The following is a 25175-nucleotide window of genomic DNA, read 5'->3' on the forward strand; positions in this document are numbered from 1 at the left end:
TTTAAAAACAGCGGAATGATTAAAATGACTTTAAAACAGTGCAGCATGGCCCCGAGCACCTTCCTCTATGGGGTCTGAATGCCCTGCAGGGTGAGAGGGAGCCCCGGCACGGGGAGCGGGTGCTGCGGGTACCGGGGAGCGGGTGCTGCTCCCAGCCCACGCCCGCCACCGAGCGAGCTGCGGGAGAAGAGTGGGAAAAGCGTCGGGGAAAGTAGGGCAGCATCTGGCAAGGGGCCTGCGGAGAGGCTGGCTGGAGGCGGCGGGGAGCATCCTTCCAGCCGGCTTTGGCTTCCCGGGGCTCGTGCGAGCTGCTGGGGAGGAGAGAGTGGGTGAGAAAAAGGCAAAAATGATGGAGGGGGGAAAAAAAAAAAGAGCTTTCTCCTTTTGCACCGCTTTTCCCTTCTTTGCAACCAGCTGCCTTAAACTTTTTTTGCTTTACCTTGTTGGGCTCACGCCATCCCTCGCTTCCCCGCAGCAGCTTCCTTGGGGTGGGACGTGGGTAGCCCTTCTTCCCTGGATTTTGGGACAATCCAGAACCGTCAAACCTTGTGAACCACTTTTAGAGGGCATGACCGGGTTGTCCCCGCCTCGACGCTTGGCATCTGGGCGCTCAGAGGGAGAAACCCGCTCCCCTCCGGCTCACGGCCCCCATGTGATGTGCGTATCCAGGGAGGGATGCTCGGAGCTGGGATGCCCGGTGGGCAGCAGAGCATCCTCTTCCCCGGGAGCAACCGGGCGGTTCGCAGTCCCGCAAGTTGCTTTCCGTGCCCCGAGCCAAGGCAGTCGCCTCCAGATTTGCACGTTGAGGGGGGGGGAAACAAACCCAAAACACCAACCCATTGCAAAAGAGCCGCCTGGAAATTGTACTCTCAAGGGGAATGCTGGGGAATTTACATTTTTAAATATGTATGTAATTTGGGCGAAGGGGAAATTGCTTTCTGTCTGCGAAACCGGCAACTTTCTTTCTCACGGAGTTAGCATTTTAAAACTGCATTGCTCATTTGAACAGAAGACCCTTTTTTTTTTTTTTCCCCAGGGAGAGATTGCATCTTGCACTTGATTTACTGCAGTTTGAACGATAATTAATAATTCCTTGGACTTTCTGGCGTTAACCAGGGCAACACATCCCTGTTTGTTCCTTGTTTTCTTTTCCCTTCTCTCTTTTCTTGTTGAAATTATTATTCTTTTCACAACAGAAACACAGTACACGCCGTACATGTGAATAAACAGCATATTACCACATTATCCGCTGCTGGCTTTTTTTTAATGAGCCAAAGCAAATAAATAAAAGTTCATATAATTATTATATCCATTAAAAATAATGCTGTAGCTCAGTAAACAGAACAAACTATACAAGAGTACCGCGACAATGGAATTAAAATAGCACAAAGAAAAGTGTCCGTGCCCGTAACAAGAACCAGCGCTAGATGAAATTTGGAGATAGTTTTCAAACATAACTGCTTCCCTGAAAGAAATGTATAAAATAGCACAAAAGGAGTGAGCACAATAGAGTGTAACGGGGATTTGCTCCATAATTCCGCCTCCTTTTTTCTTTCTTTCTTTTTTTTTAATTCATTCTCCTTTCCGTGGGTATTTATGGGGATTCGCGAGGCTCACAGCTCCGCTCTGTTAAAACCAGAAATAAGGAACAATTTACTCCAATCTGCCCGCGCCGTGTTATAAATCTATATAATGAAAAATGAAGAGGTTTGTACCATAAGGGATCTCAGCTGTTTACGCTTCTCAGGAGGCTTCGCCTTTGATTATCATAATCATAAAGATAAACAAAAGAGTAGTAGCTCCATAAATACTCCAGCGTAATGCATAATCAACAAGATAAATCTCTCTCCTCCGAACTCCCAGCAGGGGAAGCTGATGCCAGAGCCTGGGTGGTTCTCCTCCGGGGATGGCGGTGGTCGGGATTTGGGGTGCACCCTCTTTGCTGTGGCTTGTAGTGGCACAGGGATGCTGCGGTGGGACGCCCCGTGCAAGGGCACCCTGCTTTTAGTTTTCCTCTCGGGCCGCTTTGCAAAAGCCTGACCTGGGGTTTTAGCTAAAGAAATTTTATTTATTTTTTTTTCGGTCGAGTGAAGTGGTTTTTAATCGATGAGGCCGTTGCATGCAAAAACATCCTTGGCACTGCCCGGCTCCTTCTTCCCACCCTTCTCTCAGCACAGACTTTGCTTTCTGTGGGTTTTTTTCCCCCTCCCTGTCCAGTCCCGGTTTAATAAAGGTGCGCAGCAAGGGAGGCCGGCTACAGGCTTTTCATTTGCCTGGGAGAGGAATCTGCTTATTTTTTTTCCAAGGGTGTAATTAGGGCTGGCTGGGTGCACCCCCTCATTACCCACGCTGGGGAGGAATGCTCTCTAATTATAACGTTTGCCCGCCGCCGGGCGGGGGGACCTGCTAACCCATCTGGGATGCTGCTGCGAAATGTCCATCTGTCCTGGTGTCCGTCTGTCCCGGGCTGGCTGGGCTCCAGGAGGGGCTGGAGGTGATGGGGTGGAGGGATGGGGCTCGCTCCCGGCTGGATTTACCCCGGGGTGGGGGGGTGATGCCAGGTTTGGCAGGAAGGGGATGCAAAGGGACCATAAAACTCCTGGCAGAGGGCAAGTGATAGAGGAGAATGAGCCGGGTTAACAGGCAGAGATGCTTTGGGGAAGAGGTTACGGGGTTCTTTCCAAATGTAGTTATTAATAAATGATCGGTGAGTCTAGAGAGGCTCTGTCGTGTTGCATAGAGGGGGACAAGGGGGTTTGCAGCTTGCGGTGCCGCGGGAGCAGCACGTCGGGCTGTCCGTGCTGTCCCCGAGTCCTGCTGCTCCATACGGGGCGGGGGGGGGTTCCCCAAACGCAGCCCATGCAACCGGCCTTGCAGGTGCTTTCCTGGCTGGGGGGGGGCTCCACTTTTTTGGGGGGCAGAGAGGAGGACCCTATAAATGCACAACCCTGAGGCGGAGCAACACCACCTTCTAGGGACCCCAGCACACCGCTGGTAGCGAGGGTTGAACGTGGCAATGTGCTGAGCGCTGTGTTTTAGCTGAGTGACCGTTGCACGTGCTTGGGGCAGGCGTCAGATACCACGGGGATGGGCGCTCCGTGGGCATGTCAATGGCTGGACATCACCGTGGCTTTTTGACCTCGAAATCCAACCTCGCTCCAGGCTGGAGATGAGTTGCCAGGTACCAGTGTTTCTCCTTGCTACCCCTGAAGGCTCCATGCTCAGTTTTTTGGCATCTGTGGGCAGCTTGGGTCTGTCCCATCCTGTCCCCTCGGTCCTCCCGCAGAGGGAGAGGTTAATGAACGCCACGCTGAGTTAATGAGGCCGGGGGTTACATCAGCGAGCTGCAGCCCTCGGGACGGCGGTGCCGAGGGCCTGTTGCATCCCCTGCATCTCACTTTCATCAGCCCTTCCCAGCTTGGGTCTGATGCCGGTTTAAACAATTCGGAGGGTTTCGATGGCACGAGATTTTTGCGGGCTCTGCGCAAGGAGGCAGCAGGGAGGAAGCTTCAGTCGGTGCAAGCGGCTTCAAATCTTCCAAACCCAGCCTCAACGACACCCTTTCTTGTGGGTCCTCCTCCTTTCTCCCTGCTTTGCCTCCGATGGGATGCGTCCCCAGGGAAGGGGCAGCAGGCCGTGGCTTTGCACGGCACCGCTCGGCCTCGTGGAGACTTTGCCGACATCTCCTCATCAACAGGGCTTTGTGGTGGGGGTGCTTCATGTTGGGGGACCACACCGGCGTGCGGGAGGCTGAATTTGTGCCATGGGGAGAGAGCAGGGAGGAGAAGGGGATGCTCGGGGAAGAGAAGACGATGTTTTGGGGAGAGATGATGCTCAGGGTGATTTTAGGAGGAAAAGCTGGGCTATGTTTTACTGCCAGACCCAAAATTAGCCCAGGAGGGCACCGTGTGGTGGGAAGCCCTTGGGAACAGGGCAGGCCCGGACCAGTGATGCCAGCTCACCCTGAGCTCTGGGATCGACTGAAATGTGGTGGGATGAGGACTGTATCCCATGTGATGACCCTCGCTTGGGTGGGGGTGCCTTCGCCTCCCTCCGGGGCTTGCAGCGGGGATGTCCTCAGTCCAGCAGGCATTCTGGCATGGGAGTGAGCCACGCCACGGCTCCGGCATCGCAATTTGCTGGAGCTTAAATGGCAACAGTGCTAATCCCTAAATGAGTCTGTTCATACATTTCCCCCAGAGGCAATAGGAGGGGGGATTTGGGGTGGGGGAGAGCCTTGCTCCAGCCTTTCAGACAGCTCCTCGAGCCAAGCCAGTGGCCGGAGCATCCCTGCCAGCTCGGTCTCTGGAGCCAGAGCCGTCCCCCTTGCCGCCGGAGGTTTGGGAAGGCAGGTGGCTCTTCTCCTCCGGTGCTGGAGATAAGCTGTCTTTTTTTTTTTCATTTCTACAGGAGGATTTCTACCCAGCTGGCAGGTGGGAATGGGTTTAACCGTTGCCTCTCAGGCCTTCGCATGGAGCAGCACTCGCCCCCAGACAGGCGTGGGGTGGGAGAGATGGAGGCAAAAAGGGTTAAGCACTCACTGCCACCGAGATTTAGCCGGAGAAACCCAGGCATCCCGGTTTAATCCTTACATCGCATTCCTGCCTGCCCAGTGCAGCAGGGAGGGATGCAGGGAGGGATGCGTGGCCGTGGGTGATGGGCACCGCCGCTAATGCTCCTGTAATCTTCCAAATATTTGGAGGGATAACAATTGCAGGAGAGAGGATTTTAACGCTTTCCTGGGGAGGTTTGCTCGGCCATTGCTGCAAGGGGAATTGCTTTCTGGGCTCATCATCCCTTGTGCCATGTGTTTGGGGTGACGGAGAGGGGGTTAACGCTCGACCCTGGCTCCGGTGGTGCTCCCCGTGCAGGCTGGTGGTGTTGGTTGGTTGGGGTCATCAATCTTCGACCAAGTTGCAAACTCTGGCTGCAAACATCTGCAAGTCACCCCCCGGGGAACAGATGCTGGGGATAATCCAGCTCAACCCCATCAGATTAAAATGTGCAATGAGGGACGGGGGCGAGGAGGCTGGAGAGGAAAGAAGTCGCTGGTGCCTATTCCCCTCCTCCCTTTTCCGTCTTGCTGCTCCTACCACACTCATCCTCGGGGCTTTCAGGGTTTGGTCCTCGGGTCGAGCCCGGAGCTGCCCCCTCCTTGCCTTTCCTCCCCGAAATACAGGTAGGGTACCGAAGTCAGTGCTCCAGCCCGTACTGTAGCACGTCTCACCGCAGCACCCGACCGCATGCCCCAAGTAGTGCGAGACTGTGGGATGGTGACAGCCTGGGACTTCCAAAAAAAACCCCAAAAGGGAGCTGGGAAGCAGGCACCCACCTCCAGCGGGAAGGAGGGAAGCCGGCAGATGGGAACCCCCTTGTAGATGTCTGCCAGGGAGATGATGATTACAGTCAGTGTAGCGCACTCTCAGATATTTATTAGTTTGTTGCTGCTGGGAGTTTTATTGCTTGTCTGATTGCAGTCCTGGAAATCCCGGCTGTGTAGGGCTCCTTCCCCGGCTTCACGTGCAAAAGTGTCTCTCTTGCATGTGCCGCTCCTGCGGTCAATGGGCCGAATTGTCACCTCAGGTGGGATCAGAGCAGTGTTGGGCAAAGCAGAAGTGGTCTGTGTGCACATGTGGGTTAAAGCATCCGTTCTCAAGGGTAATGCTTATGGCCAGCTCCTTGCAAGCACCCCTGCGAACCCTCCTGCTGACAAGGTCTTCACCGGTATTAAAACCCGCTGAATGTCCCTGTGCATACCCCCAACCTGAGGTTGGCTGTCCAGCCTGGAGAAGCCAGAGACCTGCTTCTTGCAAGGTTTCTTACGTATATATAATGCAACTATAATATAATAATATTATGCAAGACCGTTGCAGGGGAAGGTTGACCTAGCAGAGGATACCCCCTCCCGCCTTTATGGGGCCATTTATCAATGTCCTTATTACACTGGAGCAGACCAAAACCTTTCCCCAACCTCTCCATCCTCTGCTCTTTTAATCCTGGTGCCGACAGCACCTCGTCCTGGCTGTGTTGGAGCGAATTGCCTCCCTGTCCTATGGGGGGGGGGACACGGGGACCACATGGAGGTGATGGTGTTGCATCACTGGGAAGGTGGGGGGGTTTTTTGGTATTTTGCAGTTGCTGTTGGATAGTCAGGGCAGCTGGGAGCAGCAGTCGCTCATCCTCACGGTACGAGCCAGCGTGCTTTCCCCCCCCCGCCAACTGCACGTGGATTTTTTTTGGGGGGCCCTCCTATGAGCGTTAGCAGAGCAAGAGGTTTCCCATGCGGCGGGTGGTCGGGCATCGGGAGGGGGGATGAAAGGCTGGGTTGATGGCTTATGATAAATGTGCCCAGCATGGTTCTCCTCCCTTTTCTCATCCGAAGTCCCTGTTGTTCCTCTGCCTTAATTCTTCTCCAGCGTGTTTAAATACCAGTGGCCGTATGGTGGTGGAGCCAAACTCCCCGCCCAGCTGCAAATGCCTTTCTTCAGCCACGTAGGGCTGGTTTCTGGATGGAGGAATCAGCCTCCCCCTTGCTCTGCTCCCGTCCGTGAGCGGGCAGGAACCTCGGGGAGCCGTGGGGTTGGGGCTCTGCGGCACAGCCCCAGTTACGAGTCTACTGCGAAAAGCCCATTATTTTTTTCCCCGTCTCCTGTTAGAGATGCTTTTTTGGCCCCAGATCTCTCTCGGTCAGAAATAAAAGATCTCTCAGCTGTTGTGAGTTTGCAGGATTTAAACCTTCACAGCAGCCAGGATGCTCCTAGCTTTAAAGGTTCGGGTTTTTTGGGTTCAAACCTTAAACTGAGTAGGTTGTTATAGCCACTGAAAGCGGATGCTGGATATGGCTGGGCCTGGGGAGACCATCCTATTCCACCACCCTTGTCCCCAAGCTCACTGTGTCCCTTTGGAGAAGAAACCTGAAGCGTTGAGCCCCAGCACGGATTTGGGCAGACCCCCTCTCAGGGTGGGGGGCTGGATGGGACCCATCGATGCGGGAGTCGGTGAATTTTTCGGTACTGCTGGCGGTGTTTCAGCCCCAAATCCTGTGCTGGGAGACGGAGGTGGCTCTCACCGCAGCCCAGAGCATCACCCGTCCCGCTGCAGATGGTCACGGGTGAGTCACAAATCTGCAATTTTCATCCCTGTCGGGCCGTGACTCGTCCCCTCCCCGCTCCCAGATCCTCTGGGATGACCTGAAGTCTCATTTAGCGTCGCCAAAGTGGCGGTGGGGTGGGTGTCTTGCGTGTTGGCTGCTGGAGGAGGACCTCTCCTTGCCCGCTATTTTGGGTCAGGGGACGTGTGTGCTTCAGGGTGTCACCTTGCCAGAGGCAAGCCCCAGAGGGGAAGGTCCTTCCAAAAATCACCTTCTTTGGGGATGTCAGGTCCTCCTGGGTCACCCTTAGGGTGCCCTTAGAGCCGTAAAACAAAGCCCAGGAGCCACCCCTGCCCTGGGGATGGGTGGCGAGCGAGCCCCCCCAACCCCAGGGTGTCGCACCAGCAGGATTTTCGGAGGATGCTCCTGCAGCGTGCGCTACCCACGCCCTTTCCCGGCTGCCGAGCTCAGGTCCGACTTTGCAGGCTGGGCGCCGCAGGGATGCGGTGAGCGTCATTTCAGAGAAGTTTTTCGCATGAGCTCGTGAGTGAAGTTTTGTTGGCTGCCTCCGTTGCCAGTTGGATTATCTCCTGCCATCCCCCTTTGCCAGGGAATTTAGGTTTGTGGCATCGAAGTGGTTTTAGAAGGAAAAAAAAAAAAAAAAACCCAAACCAGAACCAACAAAACAACAGCTCAGTGGATGCAAAATTGAATAGTAAATTAAAAAAGAAAAAGGAAAGTTGTATTTGCTGCTGTGATACAGGGAAGAGGCTGCTCGGCCAGGAGCGGGGAGCAGGACCGGCAGCCTGCTGCAGGCACGGGGAGAAGTGTGGGGCAGCTCACGGTGGGGGGCTCGCACCTCCTCGCGCCCCCGTCCCCCTGCCCGCGGTGGGGCGCTGGGAAAATTACAGGTCTGCAAATGAGATGGGGGAGGAAATGGCCGGCAGTGGGGAGGTGGGGAAGAGCCAGCCAGAGAGAGAAATTAGCCCGGAGTTTAATTCATTGTTTCCAAAAGAGCAGTTAATGGATTATGACAAATGTCCTACCGCTCTCCCTTAGTGCTGTGTTAAATGGAAATGGAAAGTCAATTTTCCTAAATGGATTTTAAACGACTGACCTCGTGTGTGTTTTGTTGGGTTTTTTTTTTCCTCACTGATTTTTGCTTGGGAGGCAGCCTGGTCATCTTGTTTTCTTGACGCATCTGATTATATTTTTTTCTTCTGCTCCTTCTCCTTCCATCTCAGGATTCTCTGATCCTCTCCGTGCAGCGCTGCTCCTTGCCAAGGGTGACGAAGGGAGTGGGCTCCTTTCTTCCTTGCCAGCTCCGGAGATGTTATCGCGGGGCTGGGGATATTTACTGTTTTCCTGCACGCTGCAGTGCCTGGAGTTGAGAATCACAGCTCTTGCTGGGGGAAGAGAGGAGGAGGAAAAGCTCATAACTCTTGTAGGTGTAAAGAAAAGCCTCGTGATGTGACCTGACTGCTAGCGAGGTGCCCAGAAACAACAGGTTAAGCAGTAGCATCCCAGTGCGTGCGTGTGGGTTTTCTTATCAGTCCTGCGATATTTGGGTTTGATCTTCCTGGGTGAAATGGCTGTAAACAGGTTTCCGACGTTGGATGCTGCAGATGCTCCTTGGCATCGGTCACAGCATCTTCCCAAGCCAGTGCTGGGCACGAGCCACCATGAGGGTCCCGCTCCTCAGGGATTATGTCCCTGGGCGATCCCTAAGGCACTTAGCCCTTTGCAAGACTTTTCTTGGCCTGGCCGGAGCAGATGTGACCTCTTCTCCTGGTGATTTTTGCAATGAACTTGGTTTTGAGAGCAAACAAGCGGGAAGATGGAGATCACCAGGGCGCCCGACCCCTTTTGGTTTCTGGGGTAGGATAGTGTGCATCCAGATTGCATTTTTGGGTGATGTTCTCTGGAGGTGGCTGGGCTGGAAGCGATCTCTCGCCTGTGACGGGCAGATGGCCGGTCCCCGTGGGCCGTGCTGGCAGGGGCTGCTGGTGCCCCCCACACTGGTGCGATGCCGAGATCCCAGCGCAGGAGGGCGAGCGCTGGCAGGGGGGTGGGATCCCGAATGCAGCTCCACCGCAGGGCGGGATGTGTGATTCGTGCCGTGGTTGTGGTCAGCGTTCCCAGCGCAAGCCCTGCTGGCATTTTGTTCTGAGCGTATGTCCGTGCATTCCTCAGGGTTGTGGGAGGGAGGCTTGGGAGGGGGGACACCAGCATCCCTGAAGCCTTTCTGTGTCCCTGTCACCATCTCTAGGCTTGGGTTTGTTTTGGGTTTGTTTTTCCTGGTGGTCTCCTCTAGTGAGATTGTCCAGGCTTTGGGGTTGGCCAGGGCTCAGGGTACGGATGGGGGGGCTGGTACCCAAGTGAAAGCAGCCTGGGCGGGCTGCACCCCGCAACAGCAGCTCTCTAGCTAGCAGAGATTGGCTTTTTTTTCGGGGGGGAGCCTCCAGTCCTCTTTTGCTTTTCCGAGCATCCTCAGCAGGGACTGCTGGTGACACCGCCGCACGTGGGGCAGTCCTGGGAAGGAGAGGGAGGGATGAAGCGGCGCAGGCAGGAGTTACGTCCCCAATGGGACAAGACTAACGGCACCTCCCAACCCTCTCGTTCCCCTGGCAGGGCTGGAGTACAGCGACGTGCTGCCCGACTCCTTCCCCTCGGCCCCAGCAGAGACCCTCCCTCACTTTCTGCTGGAGCCGCAGGATGCCTACATCGTGAAGAACAAGCCGGTGGAGCTCGTCTGCCGCGCCAACCCCGCCACCCAGATCTACTTCAAGTGCAACGGGGAGTGGGTCAACCAGAACAACCACGTCACCAAGGAGAGCCTGGACGAGGGCACTGGTGAGCAAACCCACCCTGGCACCCCCCTGCCTGCCCTTCCCCTCTCTTCCTTCCAGGCGTCTCTGCCCTTTTCTCTCTTGCACATCTACGCTGGAGGTGATTCTCCTCCAGGTAGACCAGCGGGTCTCTTTGATTCATTTTTATCATTCCCAGGTGACCGCAATCTCATGACATCGCTTTTGTATGTTTTCCACCTCCTCGGTCCGTGCACAGCTTGTCTCTCTTTCCGTATCAGCAGTGAATTTTAGTAGAGGAGCCACCCCTTTCCAGCCCATTGATGAAGGCATGATGATGGTATGGGTCACCATACCCCATAGAAGCTTGGGAAAGTCAGCCCGCATGCTTGCATGCTTACCGTTTTGCAGGATTTGGGGTTGTTAAATGGGATTTGAAAGGCAGCACGTTTCAAAAGGATGAAAAAAAAGGAAACGCTTTCCTATAAAAAGCCTAATCAACACGTAGGAGTCATTGCCACGAGGGGTGGCAAAGGCCGGCAGCTTACTCAGTTTCGCAAAGGTATTAGATATTTAATGGGTAATGAGAACATTTGCAGGTAGGATTTTAAATGGCTTTTAATGGCAGATGAGCTCTCCCTTGCCTCAGAGGACAAGTCAGCTTCTGGCTGCCTGAAATGGGGAGTAAGAAGGTGGTTTAGGCATATTAAGGGGTGTCTTATTCCATGGGATTGGGCTCCGCAGGGCTGCTTGCCCAGTGCTTTGAAGTGTCCCAGCATGAGACCAAGGCGTGGGCATTGGATATATCATGTAAACAAGTAGATTTGCTAAAATTGGGATGTTTTAGCTCAGCTCTCATCTTTTCTGCACTAATTTTGGTTCCTATGCCCTGATCAGGAGAAGAGGAAAAGGGTCATGTTTCTCGTGTAAGATCCATTCTGTGCAAATCCCTGAGCTTGTGGCATCCCTCATCTCCGGAGGGCTTTAAGCCAAGGCAACCTTTTGAACTGCTGCGGTGTTGGGCTCAGAGGCAGACTGGGTTTAGAGGAGAGACTTCGTCAGCCTGGAAGAGCACAAGTACAGAATCTTCTCTTGTCCCTATTTTTGCCCCAGCCTTGCCCTTCCCCAGCGTCTCCTCGGCATCATCTGGTGCTAACCGTGAGCCGGTCCTTGCTCGGGTGCGTCTCTGAACCTATTCTGCAAAGGGAAGATCATTTCTTTTCCCCACGGCTTTTTGAGCCTTTCCTCCTAAAGCTGCTTCATCTGTTCCTGGGGTGGTTTTCTTCAGAAGATCTCTTTGCGAAGGACGGGTGAAAATGCACGGGAAGGTTGTCCCCTTGCTTCTCCGGAGGCTGTCGGGAGCACCGGCAGGGCTGATTCTCTTTTTCGGGGTGCATATCCACCTCCCAGCTCTCATGGAGGCCAGATTTGAAACCCTCACCACTCTAGCGCAAAGTAGGTGCCGATTAGTGACCGAGCAGCCTTCGCCGAGGGGTTATTAATTTACTTATAACGTGTGGCCACGCTGGGTCGAGCCAAAGGTTCATGCGCCCTGCGTGCAGGAGTGGTGGACGCTTAGGGGAAGAGTATATTGAGCAAGGACAAGGATGAAGGGATGGACCCCGCTCTGTTACTCTCCCAGCTTTCTGCAGTCTGTGATTAGGGACTCCCTGGTCCAGCAGCGATATCTTAGCAGTGTGGTCCAGCCCTGGATGGATTCTCCCCCTGTTAATGCGTCTAAATGCTGTTAGGACTCATTTCTCCTCCGGGTCATCCCAAGCATCCTGTAGCAGCAGGGAGTTTCATGGCTTAGCGATGTGCAGCGTGGAAAAAACACTATATTTCTGGCCCTACAGCTTGATCCACCTCTTGGGTGAACACCCCTTACCGAATAACCTGCCTGACACAACTCTTGAGCAAAACAGGCTGGAGAAAACATAGCAGAAAGGGAGCAGTAAGTCTGTGCAGAACGAGCTGGTTTAGGGGGGACTCATCCCATAGCTGGGACTCATTTGCTCTGGGCCAGCATCTCCCTTTCAGATTGCAGCCTGCAGAACGCACGCCAGCAATACGGGGAGGAAATGATACACGCTTTCTTCACCCGGGCTTCAAAGATGGTATTGCTGCTATCAGTGAACAAATCTGACAATACCTTCAGTACGGAGGTGATGCCGTGCATGTAAAACTCTGCCGGCGTGGGCTATCTGCCCGACAGCTACCCCGAGAAAGGGAGCTGGAACCAAAACAGTTTGCTGTGCTAAAAAAATCTGCGTTTGCAGCACCTGCCCTTCATAGGGAAGCTGCCGCAAAGGGCACGGGGGGAGAGCTGGCCACGAAGCGACGAGTTAACACAGTTAAGCGTTCATGGCTTTTTAAGTATCCTCGGTTAAAAGCTTGCAAGAAGGGACCTTTAAAAAAAAAAAAAGCAACTTTTAAAATGACGTGTCTTGAATGAGCCGGGCTCGGTAATGCTCTGACTGCGTCTGATCCAAAGCGTTTCATGCGGAAGAAAGCAAAAATAGGCCAAGTCAGAGAGGATAATTCAGCTGGACGAGAAGGGATGGTCGGTAAGAGCGGCTGCGTTTGGATGCCTGTAAGCCCTTTAAATAGTCACTCCTGGGAGCTGTAAGCTCAGCCTACAGTTTTGGGTAGGCTTTGCTTTCGGGGGTTATGGAGATAGCAGCGTATTCGCAGGATGCTCCCCACCTTTCCAGGGCTGCTCGACCCACCCCACCGGAGCTTTCCAGAGAGACAAGATGGTTTTGAGCCGTCTCCATCCTGGGTCCTTCTGAAAGCCCTAGTTTTTCCAAAAGTGCTTGGCCTAAATGCCTTTTTTTTTTCTCCCCCCCTTAATAGTGGTAAAATAAATTGCATTTCCTTGGCGCGCATTTGTCAGCTATTCCACAGGAAGGTGGCAGAGAGATGGTAATTGCTCCTCGCAGCGCTGGGAACGAGCTAACAAAATTACAGCTGTGGGAGCACGTGGCTCTCTGTCGCCATGAACTTGAGGTCTTTTTATAAAATAGCTGCAAAAAAAAAAAGGGGGGGGGCAGGTATTGCTTAAAATAAGGAAAAGTAAGCCCCGAGTGCCTCTCACCCTCAGCAATGGCCATGCCACGAGGGGTTGATGCTTCAGGCGAGCCTCAGCATCCTGCGGTCCGGGGGACCGTGTCCTGCACGTGGCAGTGCCACCTTTGTCATCACACCCCTGCCACGGCCAGGGTGTCCCGGCAGACTTCATGGGGGTGTTGGGGGGTTGATGGAGGCATGTAACCCTTTTTGGGGTCACTGGGCATGAAACGCCATCATTGCTGGATGATTTCTTTAAGATCTTTTAATTGTCATGTTATATTTTTATTTAAACGGCAGCTGATAGAGATGGTTTCTCCCCCCAGCAAAGCCTTGGATGCATCCTTTAAACCTGGAGGGTGGGAAGGGGTCTGGGGAGGGACGGGGCATCGATGGCAGGGGAGAGGGCTGGTGGAGGAGAGCAAAGCCTCTTGAAATGGTTAAGAGGTCCTGGTCCTGCCCAACTGGACCGGGGTTGGTGGGGGGAAAGACGAGACTCCTCCGCACGAGCTATTGCCCTGGCTTCGGCTCCAAGTCACCCTCCGGAGGGAACAGTCTCCGTCATTTGCAGAGGTGCCAAACCCAGATGCCTCTGAGATGCCTCCAACACACTGCCTCTGCCCTCGAGCTTTGTGCATCCACCAGCCTTCCTGGGTGCTGCCTCAGTTTCCCTCCTCCCGGGTGCTGCTGCCGAGCTGATGCCATCCATCCCTCTGTCCCCTTGCAGGGATGCTGGTGCGGGAGGTGCAGATCGAGGTCTCGCGGCAGCAGGTGGAGGAGCTCTTCGGCTTAGAAGATTACTGGTGCCAGTGCGTGGCTTGGAGCTCCGCGGGCACCACGAAGAGCCGCCGGGCATACGTCCGCATAGCGTGTAAGTGCCTGGTACATATAGTGCTTGCTCAGGTGTGACCCCTCCGGCAGTGCTCCCTGCCCCTCTGCACCTACCTGCACTGCTTTGGCTCACACTCTACTAATTTAGTTTAAATGAATCCTTCTCCCATCTTCCTTTCCACTTTGGGGGCCCCAAAAGGTTTCCAGAGTGTACAACCCACTGATTTAGAAATTGTTTGCAAGCCTGAGGTGTGACCCTGGATCCCAGGCTGAAAAAGCAGTGGTGTCAAGCCAGGCACGTGCTTTTCCTGGCAGCAACACCAGCTGAAATAGCGGCCAGGCGGTGCATTCCCGGCTTCCCAGGACCCCCGAGACATGGTGGGTGCAGCTGTGTGGGGTTGGCCATCTCCAAAAGTTGGCTCCCTGTTGAAAGCAGTGCTTTTTGAGCTGTTGGAGGTGACCCAACCTTGCTGGATGGCCCTGGTCTTAACTCCCCATCCCAGGTCTAGCTTTGCTTCTGAGTGGGCATCATCCCTACCTGCCTGAGTGAGAGGCCGTGGCACTAGCTGGGTTAATACTGCATTGCCCATCAGCGTGCTCAGCTCTTCGCGGTGCTTTATTATCGTTAATAACCCAACAGTTAGCACCTTGCATGCTTTGCTTGAATCAGCGACTCCGTGTCCCTGGAGTCCCTGCTGTCATATGTCACTTCTCTAAGCTGCTGTTTGTGGGTGTCAGCCTGATTAAGGGCGAGTTAATCAGGCTGTTACCCAGCTGAATTTGCTCTCTTAGCAAATGAGATGGCAAAGCTATAGGAGAACAGCCAGGCTTCCCCAGTCGTAAACAGATTTTGCTATTAGAGGGCTAATAATCCAACACGTTGTCCAAAACGGAGGTGGCTGGTGAATCAGCTACGCTGCTGAAGGATTTAGTCTGAACAGGGAAGATGTTACGAGGCGCAGGGCTGGCTGCTGAGGGAGCCCTTTTGTCCAGCCCCAGCCAAGGGTTTGGTGTTTCTCGGAGCCGAGCAGATGAGATGAACATGAGATGAACGGAGGGTTGGCTGCCCTGCGCAAGCGGGAGCCGCAGCGGGCCGGGTGCTGTAGCAGAGGATTGCAGCACCATCTAGTGATGCTCTGCTCCCTTCAAGGCTCTGGAGCGGGACCCTGCCACGTCCCCCACGTCCCTGGGGGCTCTGCTGGGCTTCTCCCCTCTCCCTCTTCCCCAAAGCACTGGCCGGCCCCTTGCTCTTCAGCAGTGGCCGTTCCCCATTTTGGCACTGAAGTGCAATGTCTGGGTTTCCAGCAAGTCTGAGGTCATGGCTCAGCCAGGACCCACTGGGGCAGAGCCACGCAACAGCCTCCCGTAGCCCTGAAATTTGGGGATTTGCTTCAGTGCTGACATAGGAGCTGAGCTGTTGTGCAGATCTTGGTTTTTTTCCCCTTCAGCAAAGAAGGGTCCTGGTGTAGAGAGCCCAGAGGGGGAAAGAAACGGTGGTTAAGCTGAGGTTTAGCCCCAAAAGGAAAAGACAGGAGGGGGTATAAGCTTGCAAGTACATGAAGGAGGAACAGCATTGTCCTTGAGCACCATGTGCTGTCCCAAATCCATCCTGGAAAGATGCTCCTTCCTCCCAGGACGCATTTTTCTCCAGCTGTGCTATGCCAGAGGGATTTCCCTACTTGTGGGCCCCTGGTGCCAAGGCGATGCTCTCTCCCCCTCAAGGTTTTGTGGGTTGCCCTGTTTCCGCAGCGGGCTGGTAACCCCTGGGTATTTCTTCCCCTCCCAGACCTGCGGAAGAACTTCGACCAGGAGCCACTGGGCAAGGAGGTCCCGCTGGAGCAAGAGGTCCTGCTGCAGTGCCGCCCGCCCGAGGGGGTGCCGCAGGCGGAGGTGAGCAGCTCGGCAGCCAAAAAAGAGGAGCATCCCCTCCCAGCAGTCTGCAGCCGCGGCCTGGGAGAGACAGGGCACGTCCTCGCAGATGGCTTGCGGCCATGATGGATGGCCTCACCGAGACCGTCAGCTTTCATTATTCAGCAGAATTGTTCATTTTGGGCAGTGGATCTGTTATTCTGACATCTAATAGCACACGTAACCTCAGCACCTGCTCAACCCACCTCTCCCACGCTTCCTGATGTGCCGTTAACCCGTTAGGGAGAAGGTCTAGATCTAACGAGGAGGCACCCAGTGACTTGTCTGAAGGGGAGCAGTCACAAGCAAGAGCCAAGGGCTGGGAAAGTCAACACAGATGGGTTTCCCCAGCACGGTAGCGGTGCTTTCCCTGCCCACGGCTCCGTCAGCCCCCACGAGCTGAGCGTTGGTGGGAGCCACAGTGTCCCATCCTTGGCCAAAACAGCAGTAAGATGCCCCAGTCAGGCCTTGTTTGGCCCAGCGTTCGCGGAGAAATAAATACAGTCAGAGGCAAGGTTGGCCACCCAATGGTTGTGGCGGTGAAGGATGTCGGTGGTCTCGGTGATGAAGATGAGGAGGGCTTTGGGGCAGGTCATAGGCTGGTCTGGGGAGGGTGGGGTTTGCTCTCCATCAGGGCTGGTGAATTCAGCCCCTCCAACCTGACGATTGTCCTTGCTCGTGCCCGCACCCATGCTCAGTGTCGGTATCGACTCATGCCCTTCCCAAACAGCCTAGTTAAGCAGCTGTATCCTGGCTTAGCTTTGGGGGGCCCTTGGAGACCCTTGTGGCGGGGAGCATGTGGGATGGGCATTTCCACCAAAACCCATGACATGCTTTTCCTGGCTGAGTATCCAGTTCTCGTTCAGCTTAATCACCATCCTTACCCCATCCCTTCCTTTGCATTGCCAGGTGGAGTGGCTGAGGAACGAGGATGTCATCGATCCCACCCAGGACACCAACTTCCTGATCACCATCGATCACAACCTCATCATCAAGCAGGCCCGGCTCTTGGACACTGCTAATTACACCTGCATGGCCAAGAACATCGTGGCCAAGCGTCGGAGCACCACGGCCGCCGTCATCGTCTATGGTACCAGCCCTTGCTCTTGGGGAGGGGGCCTTTGCTGCCGGCCATGTCTCCAAGCCAAGGGGAAATGTGGGCACTTTCTGGTAATGGTAGAAGTGAACCCCACCAGGGCATTGCATTAAATTAGGTATAATACCCAATGTCTGCAAAAAAGGAACCTCCACCAGCTTGCACAGGCTATTAGGAGAGGTTATTAGGTGTGGGTATTTGCCAGCCTTCTCGGTTGGGTACAAAGGTGGGTGGAGGTGGGACCCAGCCGGATAGCTTTGACTCTCAAAGCAGCTGAAAAGCTGCATTTGGCTGAACTTTGCTATGAAACCGAAGATCTGACGCAGCCAAAATATTTGCAAAGTGGCAAAAGGACCAAAGCAGGCTTGAGCATCTTGGGCATGGGGCGTGCGACACGAGAAGGAGTCTCGTGATTTGCTTTTCGTGAGGGTGAGCTGTTCCAGGGTGACACAGAAGATGTAAGGACAGAGGACCTGGTGAACCATAGGCTTAGCTCCAGTCCCTGCTGAAATGCGCTCTGTGGCCGTGTTAATGCTGTCCATCTCCTCTTGCAGTGAACGGTGGCTGGTCCACCTGGTCCGAGTGGTCTCCTTGCAACAACCGCTGTGGCCGGGGCTGGCAGAAGCGCACCCGGACGTGCACCAACCCCGCGCCACTGAATGGCGGCTCCTTCTGCGATGGGCAGCCTTTCCAGAAAATCACCTGCACCACCCTCTGCCCAGGTAAGGCGGGTTCAGAAACCTTGCCCACACTGCCTGTCCCCCAGGTTGCACGGTCCAGCTGTGCTCCTGGTGCTCCCCAAGGAGACAGGGGCTCAGGAGACCAGTCCGAAGCATCTTTCAGTCTGCCAAGACCTGAAAGAGCTGCAGATGTCTGCAGAGAAACAACTTAGTCTCCCCAGATAGCTTCAGGGCTGGGTTTGCTGGGATAATGCTCCCTGAAGGTCTCTGGAAGCCCTGAGATGGGCACGGGCACCTTTCTGCTGCCGGAGACATCCCGGCACTGGGGAACGAGCCCCAAGGCTGTGCTGAGGGGTGTACCGACACGCCTGTGTTTGGTGGCCCGCAGTGGACGGCGCGTGGACGGAGTGGAGCAAGTGGTCGGCGTGCAGCACCGAGTGCACCCACTGGCGCAGCCGCGAGTGTGCCGCCCCGGCCCCCCGCAACGGCGGCAAGGACTGCAGCGGTGTGCTGCTTGACTCCAAAAACTGCACCGACGGGCTCTGCCTGCAGAGTGAGTATGCGGGCAAGCGGGCAGGGACCAGTGCCGTAGACGATGCTGGTGGCCATGGTGCTCCGGCACTTGGCCATGCTGTTATTGGCCGTGCCTCCAAGTTGACGGGGCAGGCAGCAGCACCGCTGGCACCGGATTTTTAAATTGGGTCTCTAACAAGGTTTTTTTAACCAGACTTGCCCCTTCCAAAGGCAGTTCTCACCCGGTGGAAAGAAAGGTTTGGGGGATTTTTGGTGGGATCTAAATGTCCCACCAAGCCTTCCGAAACGGTGCTAGGTTTTGGGGTCTCTGCTGAAATAAGGCTGGTTGTGGTTAGTAGGGGCAAGCCAGGGGGGTTTTGTCAGCCCCACCACGAAAACACCTGACCAGGGTCATTGCTCGGTAGGAGCCCTGGAGCAGCAGCTAGGAAAAAACCCAGTAATAGTAACAATAATGGTGCTGCTCCCCTATGAGTGGGCACACTGAAGGCTGAGCAGCCGATGCTGCCACCTGCTGCTATGTGACACCACTGTCCCCTTTAACACTGCCGCAGCCAGAAGTGCCCAAAGTCCTGTTAGCTGGGGACATGTGCCCCGGGGGCTTGGCTGGGCATGGGGACATCCTCCCCACCACGCTTCTACCTGGCTTTCTGCATGCCCTGGGGAATGATGCTGCTGTCCCGACCCTTCCTGCCTTTTGTTTCATCTCATCCCCATCGCACCATCACCACCTTCACCTTTTGTTTTCTAACTTTGTTTTTCCTAACAGATAAAAGAGTTCTAAGCGAACCCAAAAGCCACTGTAAGTGCTCATTTCATGACCATTTTGTTTCTTTTCAAGACATTGCTTTGGTTTTGTTCTGTCACATCCATGGTAGGGCTCGTTGGCAGCTGGGGAAGGACAGGGTGGGAAGAGAGAGCAACTAAAGCCCACCCCAAAACTCCTGTGTGCATTAAATCACGTGCTCTGCTCAAAGTTATAAATACGACCCGCTTTTGCACCCCGGCTCCCGTCCCCCTTTTGCTGCCTGCAGTTCTTGGGTGCCCCATGACGCAGCTGGTGTCACACCACCAAAGCTACTCCAGGCATTGTCAGTCCCCCATGAGGACTCCCTTCCTCGAGTTAGGGGTCCCGGGGGCGCATCAGGGTTCCCATTTCTGGCATCCATAGCGGGGGGGACTTGGAGACGAGGTGACACCTCCCAGAAGTGGCATGGTCCCAAAGCAGTTGAGATCACCAGCCTTAGGACAGGGCTCCACTCCAGCATGAAACCATAGAAACCAAGAGATGCGGGCGAGCGTGGAGGGAGGAAGGAGAGAAGGATGGGCTGAGCGTGCTCAGCTCCTGCTGCTGGAGGCTTTACCGTGCTCTGCCTTCCCTCTTCATCCCTCTCCTTTCTGGGCAGATAGATCCAGAATACGCCAGGCATTTAAAGATCGAGAGCCTTGTGGCAGGGGAAGGGAAGATGGGGAAGCTGAGGGGTGTCTATATAGATACAGTGGCACTTGATCTTTCTGGATGGATGCATAGCTCAGGTACATATACATGAGATGCATGGATAGGCGTTACATTTACTCCTCAGGTTTGTCTCTGTTAGGATGTGAGGGTTGACAGCTTCATGAATCTGAGCTGCGCAAACCTAATGTTTCTGGCCTTCTTGGTGCTGAGTAAAGTTTGCACAAGCCGTGGCAAGGTGTCCTCCAAAGGTTTGGTTTTGTCCTCCATCACATTCTCTGGCATCGCTCTGACTTCTGGACTGCTCTTAGAAAACACCTTCCATCCTCCTGCCGCAGCCTTTCCAGCAGGCCCAGTACACATCTTCCCCTTCATGCCTATGTCCTGAGTTAGTGGTAGGGTTGGGGAGTGCTGGTGGGTCTTGACGTGCATTTCTGGTGCTCCTTTTTTCACCTCCATTTCTTTAATCCCTCCCAGTGCTGGAGGCCTCAGGTGACGTGGCCCTGTACGCCGGGCTGGTGGTGGCCATTTTCGTCTTCATCGTGATCCTCATGGCTGTGGGGGTGGTGGTGTACCGGAGGAGATGTCGGGATTTTGACACGGACATCACAGACTCGTCAGCCGCTCTGACCGGAGGCTTCCACCCCGTCAACTTCAAGACCTCCCGGCATGGTAAGAGCCATAGCCCATGCAGGTCCTGCTTGCTGGCTCAAGCCTGGGCAGAAAGAAAGTCAGGCTGCAAATCACAGTAGGGGACGGGTCGCCGGTGGACCCCCCAGCCCCAATTTTCTGGGGGAATATGCTGATTTTTTTGAAGACTGAGGGCTCTGTGGAGGTGGTCAGGTGTTGATGGTGGGAGTCAGGGCAAAGCATCTGCAAAGCAGATGCGGTGGGGATTTTCCGTAAGATGCTGCTCCTCGCTTAGTCGTGATGCTGAGCAGTTCCCTTCCAAGTGCCTGGTGGAAGGCAAGTGGACGTAGCCAGCACTGTACCTGCTGTACCTCCTGCACGCCCTCCACCCCTTGCCAGGCGAGGAGGGCTTTTCACAGGCATCTCTTCCAGTCAAGCAGTGCTTTTACGTCCCCGTTTCCACTGCCATCTTCATCTGATCCGTGTTTCCTCCTCCTGCAGACAACCCTCAGCTGCTGCACCCCTCGATGCAGCCAGACCTGACGGCCAGCGCGGGGGTGTACCGTGGCCCCATGTATGCCCTGCAGGACTCCTCCGACAAGATCCCCATGACCAACTCCCCCCTGCTCGACCCCCTACCCAACCTCAAGATCAAGGTGTACAACTCCTCCACCGCCTCCTCATCACCGGGGCTCCACGATGGGACAGACCTGCTCGGGGGGGTGCCCACCACCGGCACCTACCCAGGGGACACCACCAGGGACGGCCACTTTGCGAACATTCGGAACAAAGCCCTGGGCTCCCAGCATCTCCTCAGCTTGCCTCGGGAGCACGGCAACAGTGCCAGCGGCACGTTCGGCTACCTGGGGGGAAGGCTCACTGTCCCAGGCACCGGTAAGCCCCAGGCTGGGGAGGAGGGTGCATTTGGCTGCTGAATGATCAAGGAGTTGCTCTTGTCCTGGCAGACTTGCCTGCCGTGAGCAGCCCTTTGCTCTTCCAAAGCTGGCTCAGGGGAGGAAGGCAGCAAGCCATTCCCAAGCCAGGCTTCTCAGGTTGGAGATCAGTCTCCCGTGACTTTCCTGGCTGATGCCAAGGCCAGTGCCTTGCAAACAGATCCAGCCTGTGATTTTGCTTCCTAATGCAGTGGCCTGGCTCCTCCCTGCAAGCAGTGCAGCTGAGGAAGATCTGGAGATGTTTCTCCTGGGGCGCTCCCGGCTGCCCTAGCTCACCACTGCCCTCGTGCTCGCCAGCCGGAGTGGAGGGGTGGTTTCTCCCTGGTGGTTTCTCCCTCGTTTCGTGACTAACGCCTGTGTGTGCTGTGCTAGGAGTGAGCCTGCTGGTGCCCCACGGGGCCATCCCCCAGGGGAAGTTCTACGAGATGTACCTGGTCCTCAACAAGGCAGAGAGTGCCCTGTAAGTCACACCGCACCGTCTGCGCTTCTGCTCTTTGTTGGCCGCTGTGAAGCTTTCTTTCCAACCAGTGTCCCCTCTCCCCTCCCCAGCCTGCCCTCCGAAGGCACACAGACGGTGCTGAGCCCAGCGGTGACCTGCGGACCCACCGGCTTGCTCCTGTGCCGCCCCGTCGTCCTGACCATTCCCCACTGTGCCGACGTCAGCTCCTCGGATTGGATTTACCAACTGAAAACACAGTCCCACCAAGGAAACTGGGAGGTAAGGTGGGAATCCAGCCCCTGCAGCCAGCGAAGACCATGAGCGTTGTGGGCCACAGCCCCTAGCAAACCCCCCTGGATGATGGGCTCACCCCCAACCTTGATTCCCTGTAGGAAGTTGTGACCCTGGATGAGGAGACCCTCAACACTCCCTGCTACTGCCAGCTGGAAGCCAAGTCCTGCCACATTTTGCTAGACCAGCTTGGCACCTACGTCTTCGTGGGAGAGTCCTACTCCAGATCAGCCATCAAGAGGCTCCAGCTGGCAATCTTTGCCCCCGCAGTTTGCACCTCCCTGGAGTACAGCCTCAAGGTCTACTGCTTGGAGGACACGCCAGATGCTCTGAAGGTAACGTCGCCTTGTGACGCCAGTGTGGGCTGCCCCTGCTTCCGAAAGCAACAGCTCGCTGGCGGCAAGATGCTGCCTGGTGCCTCTCAGGATGGCCTGGCCCCAGGGAGCAGACAACCTGATGCAACTGCCTGCAAAGTGACCACAGTGAAATAATAAGCGTGTTTACTGCGTGTCCTTCCTCGCCCCCTCCAAAGGAAATAATGAGCGTGTTGCTTAGCTCCTATATCGAGCCCGCTGTCTGCAGACATTACACGAGAGGTTTTGCTGCTGCTGGGTGGGTTTTCTCTCTCCTACGCAAAAAAAACCACTTGCTGCTGTGATTTGCCTCGGTTTTCCATAGATCCTGTTACTCCTGTGTGGAGATGTGTCTCTCCCCTCCTTGGGAGGATTTTGTGGCATTGATAGTTTCGAGTGCAGCATGAGGAGCTCAAGTTTTGGTGCTTTGGCTGCCTGGACCACCGGTGCGGTGGCTGTTTAATTCCCCGTGAGTTGTCCTGCGGCATCAGGATTGCTGTAGTGCCTCTAGGTGGAGATGTAGGCAGCGCTCTGGCTCCTGGATTGCATTTTGCTCTTAAGAGCTGCTAATGTAATAGTGGGATGGTGTTAAAAACAGATAGGGTGGCACTCTTGAAGAGAGTGCCTGACCTTTGTGTTGGACCTTTGCATAGTCCGAGGAGTACAGAGGCATATACGGATGCTCACGTGTTATAAAATGCAAGTTCTAGATGGGGCTGGCGTGTGAGCTGAGTTGGCAAGTTCTTGGAGAGCAGCTGTTGGGGTGGCAAAGGCTGCTCTCCTGGGGAAGACTCCCCACGGGCTTGTTGCTGCCGCTGGCTCCTCTTGGCAGGAACATGCCTAGCTTTGGGTATGGAGCAGGGAGAGGAGCAGCCCCTGCTTGTCTCATGGGTCTCACGCTGCCTGTCCCACTGCCCGCAGGAGGTGCTGGAGCTGGAGCGGACTCTGGGCGGGTACCTGCTGGAGGAGCCCAAGCCCCTGCCCTTCAAGGACAGCTACCACAACCTGCGTCTCTCCATCCATGACATCCCCCATGCGCTGTGGAAGAGCAAGCTGCTGGCCAAATACCAGGTGAGGGGCCGGTGCAGGGGCAGCTGGGGTCCCAGACCAGGGACATCATCTTCAGCCAGGAACCACCGGCTTGTGAGTTGCCCTGGTCTTGTCTCCAGGAGTGTCCCAAAGGGATGGAGGAGGAAGGGGGATTGTTTTTCATACGGTAGTTCCTGGTGGGGTGCTGTCTGTGGGGTCCTTTCCCATCTCATCCCTGTGAGGTGGCCGGAGGAGGTGGGAATCTCCCAAGGGAGCTGCAGGAGGCTTCGCTAAGCCAATGCTTTGGTGGTCCGCAGGAAATCCCGTTCTATCACATCTGGAGTGGCAGCCAGCGAGCCCTGCACTGCACCTTCACGCTAGAGAGGTACAGCCAGGCCTCCACCGAGCTCACCTGCAAGATCTGCGTCCGGCAGGTGGAAGGGGAAGGGCAGATCTTCCAGCTCCACATCACACTGGGAGAGGTGAGTGGTGGGGAGGTGGAGGGACAGCAAGGAGTCGCACTCGGGAGCCTCTCTGCGCTGCAACATCTCGCCTCATCCTTCCCCTTGCAGCATGCCAGCTCCTTCGACACCCTCCGCTCCCACCACAGCGGTGCCACCACCACCACCCAGCTGGGACCCTATGCCTTCAAAATCCCCCTTTCCATCCGGCAGAAGATCTGCAACAGCCTGGATGCCCCCAACTCCAGGGGAAATGACTGGAGACTTCTCGCCCAGAAGCTTTCCATGGACCGGTGGGTCTCCCCGTGCTTTGCTTTCACCTCCTGTGCCCTGGGCAGGGGGGCTTTGCTCTGCTCCCTCCCTGCTGCAGTGTATCCAGCTAGGTTATGTCCAGCTATATAGGTCCATCCATAAATACGGATATAGCTATGCATAGTTCATAGAATTATAGAATCATTTAGGTTGGAAAAGACCTTTAAGATCATCAAGTCCAACCGTAAACCTAACACTGCCAAGTCCACCACTAAACCATGTCCCTAAGCGCTTCATCCACACGTCTTTTAAATACCTCCAGGGATGGTGATTCAACCACCTCCCTGGGCAGCTTGCTCCAGTGTCTGACAACCCTTTCAGTGAAGAAGTTTTTCCTAATATCCAACCTAAACCTCCCCTGGTGCAACTTGTGGCCGTTCCCTCTCATCCTATCACTTGTCACTTGGGAGAAGAGACCAACACCCACCTCTCTACAACCCCCTTGCAGGTAGTTGTAGAGAGCGAGAAGGTCTCCCCTCAGCCTCCTCTTCTGCAGACTGAACAACCCCAGTTCCCTCAGCTGCTCCTCATCAGACTTGTGCTCCAGACCCCTCACCAGCTTCGTCACCCTTCTCTGGACACGCTCCAGCACCTCAATGTCCTTCTTGTAGTGAGGGGCCCAAAACTGAACACAGTATTTGAGGTGCGGCCTCACCAGTGCCGAGTACAGGGGGACGACCACTTCCATATATATAGTTATACCCATCTATATCGATGCCTCCCTCTGCGCCACGGTCCTGGGTCTCTTGTCACTTTGAACCGGCCCTTATTTATCTGGGTTCATGCTTGGGCTGTTCCTGTCTGGGTTCACCTCTGAGGACCGAAGGAAGGGAGGGTAATTTCAGCAAAACAAAGCTTGCATTGCTTTTGCATGAATGCCTGTATCAAAAATTGAAGATGATGTCTCAAGGGCTTCAGCATTTGCATTGTGGCATTTCTCTCAGGGTTCACATTGCAAACAGGTTTGCTGCTCAGGCATCTTCCATCCCTCCATCCCCGAAGGGCACCGTGCCAACCTGGACCTCCTCTCTGCTTCCCCTTCACAGGTATCTGAACTACTTTGCCACCAAAGCCAGCCCCACCGGGGTGCTCCTGGACTTATGGGAAGCCGAGCACCAAGACGATGGCGATCTCAACACCCTGGCCAGTGCCTTAGAAGAGATGGGCAAGAGCGAGATGCTGGTGGTCATGGCCACGGAGGGGGATTGCTGATGATGCTCCCTGCGGCTGGTGGGCCGG

The 25175-nt window shown here is 55.2% G+C and overlaps 1 protein-coding gene across 1 annotated transcript; it reads left to right on the plus strand.

Moving 5' to 3' along the window:
- The first annotated feature begins 2433 nt into the window (after window positions 1-2433).
- UNC5B (unc-5 netrin receptor B) lies at window positions 2434-25175 on the plus strand. The gene is made up of 17 exons (XM_059821570.1): window positions 2434-2494; window positions 9722-9943; window positions 13694-13837; window positions 15584-15687; window positions 16615-16795; window positions 17356-17523; window positions 17870-18034; window positions 18782-18814; window positions 19946-20140; window positions 20600-20992; window positions 21424-21511; window positions 21601-21769; window positions 21883-22116; window positions 23056-23205; window positions 23481-23645; window positions 23736-23917; window positions 24983-25175. The coding sequence occupies exons 1-17, from the start codon at window positions 2434-2436 to the stop codon at window positions 25146-25148; spliced, it is 2820 nt and encodes a 939-aa protein (XP_059677553.1). The 3' UTR covers window positions 25149-25175.

Source organism: Gavia stellata, chromosome 9, assembly GCF_030936135.1.
Source record: "Gavia stellata isolate bGavSte3 chromosome 9, bGavSte3.hap2, whole genome shotgun sequence".
Lineage (NCBI taxonomy): Eukaryota > Metazoa > Chordata > Aves > Gaviiformes > Gaviidae > Gavia > Gavia stellata.

What these genes read in the sequence shown, in the direction of transcription:
- UNC5B (XM_059821570.1), top strand. Translation starts at nt 2,434, where the DNA reads ATGTCCATCTGTCCTGGTGTCCGTCTGTCCCGGGCTGGCTGGGCTCCA. An exon ending in AAGCGAACCCAAAAGCCACT is followed by an intron (nt 18,815 to 19,945) that starts GTAAGTGCTCAT and finishes AATCCCTCCCAG; the next exon opens with TGCTGGAGGCCTCAGGTGAC. An exon ending in TCCACATCACACTGGGAGAG is followed by an intron (nt 23,646 to 23,735) that starts GTGAGTGGTGGG and finishes TTCCCCTTGCAG; the next exon opens with CATGCCAGCTCCTTCGACAC.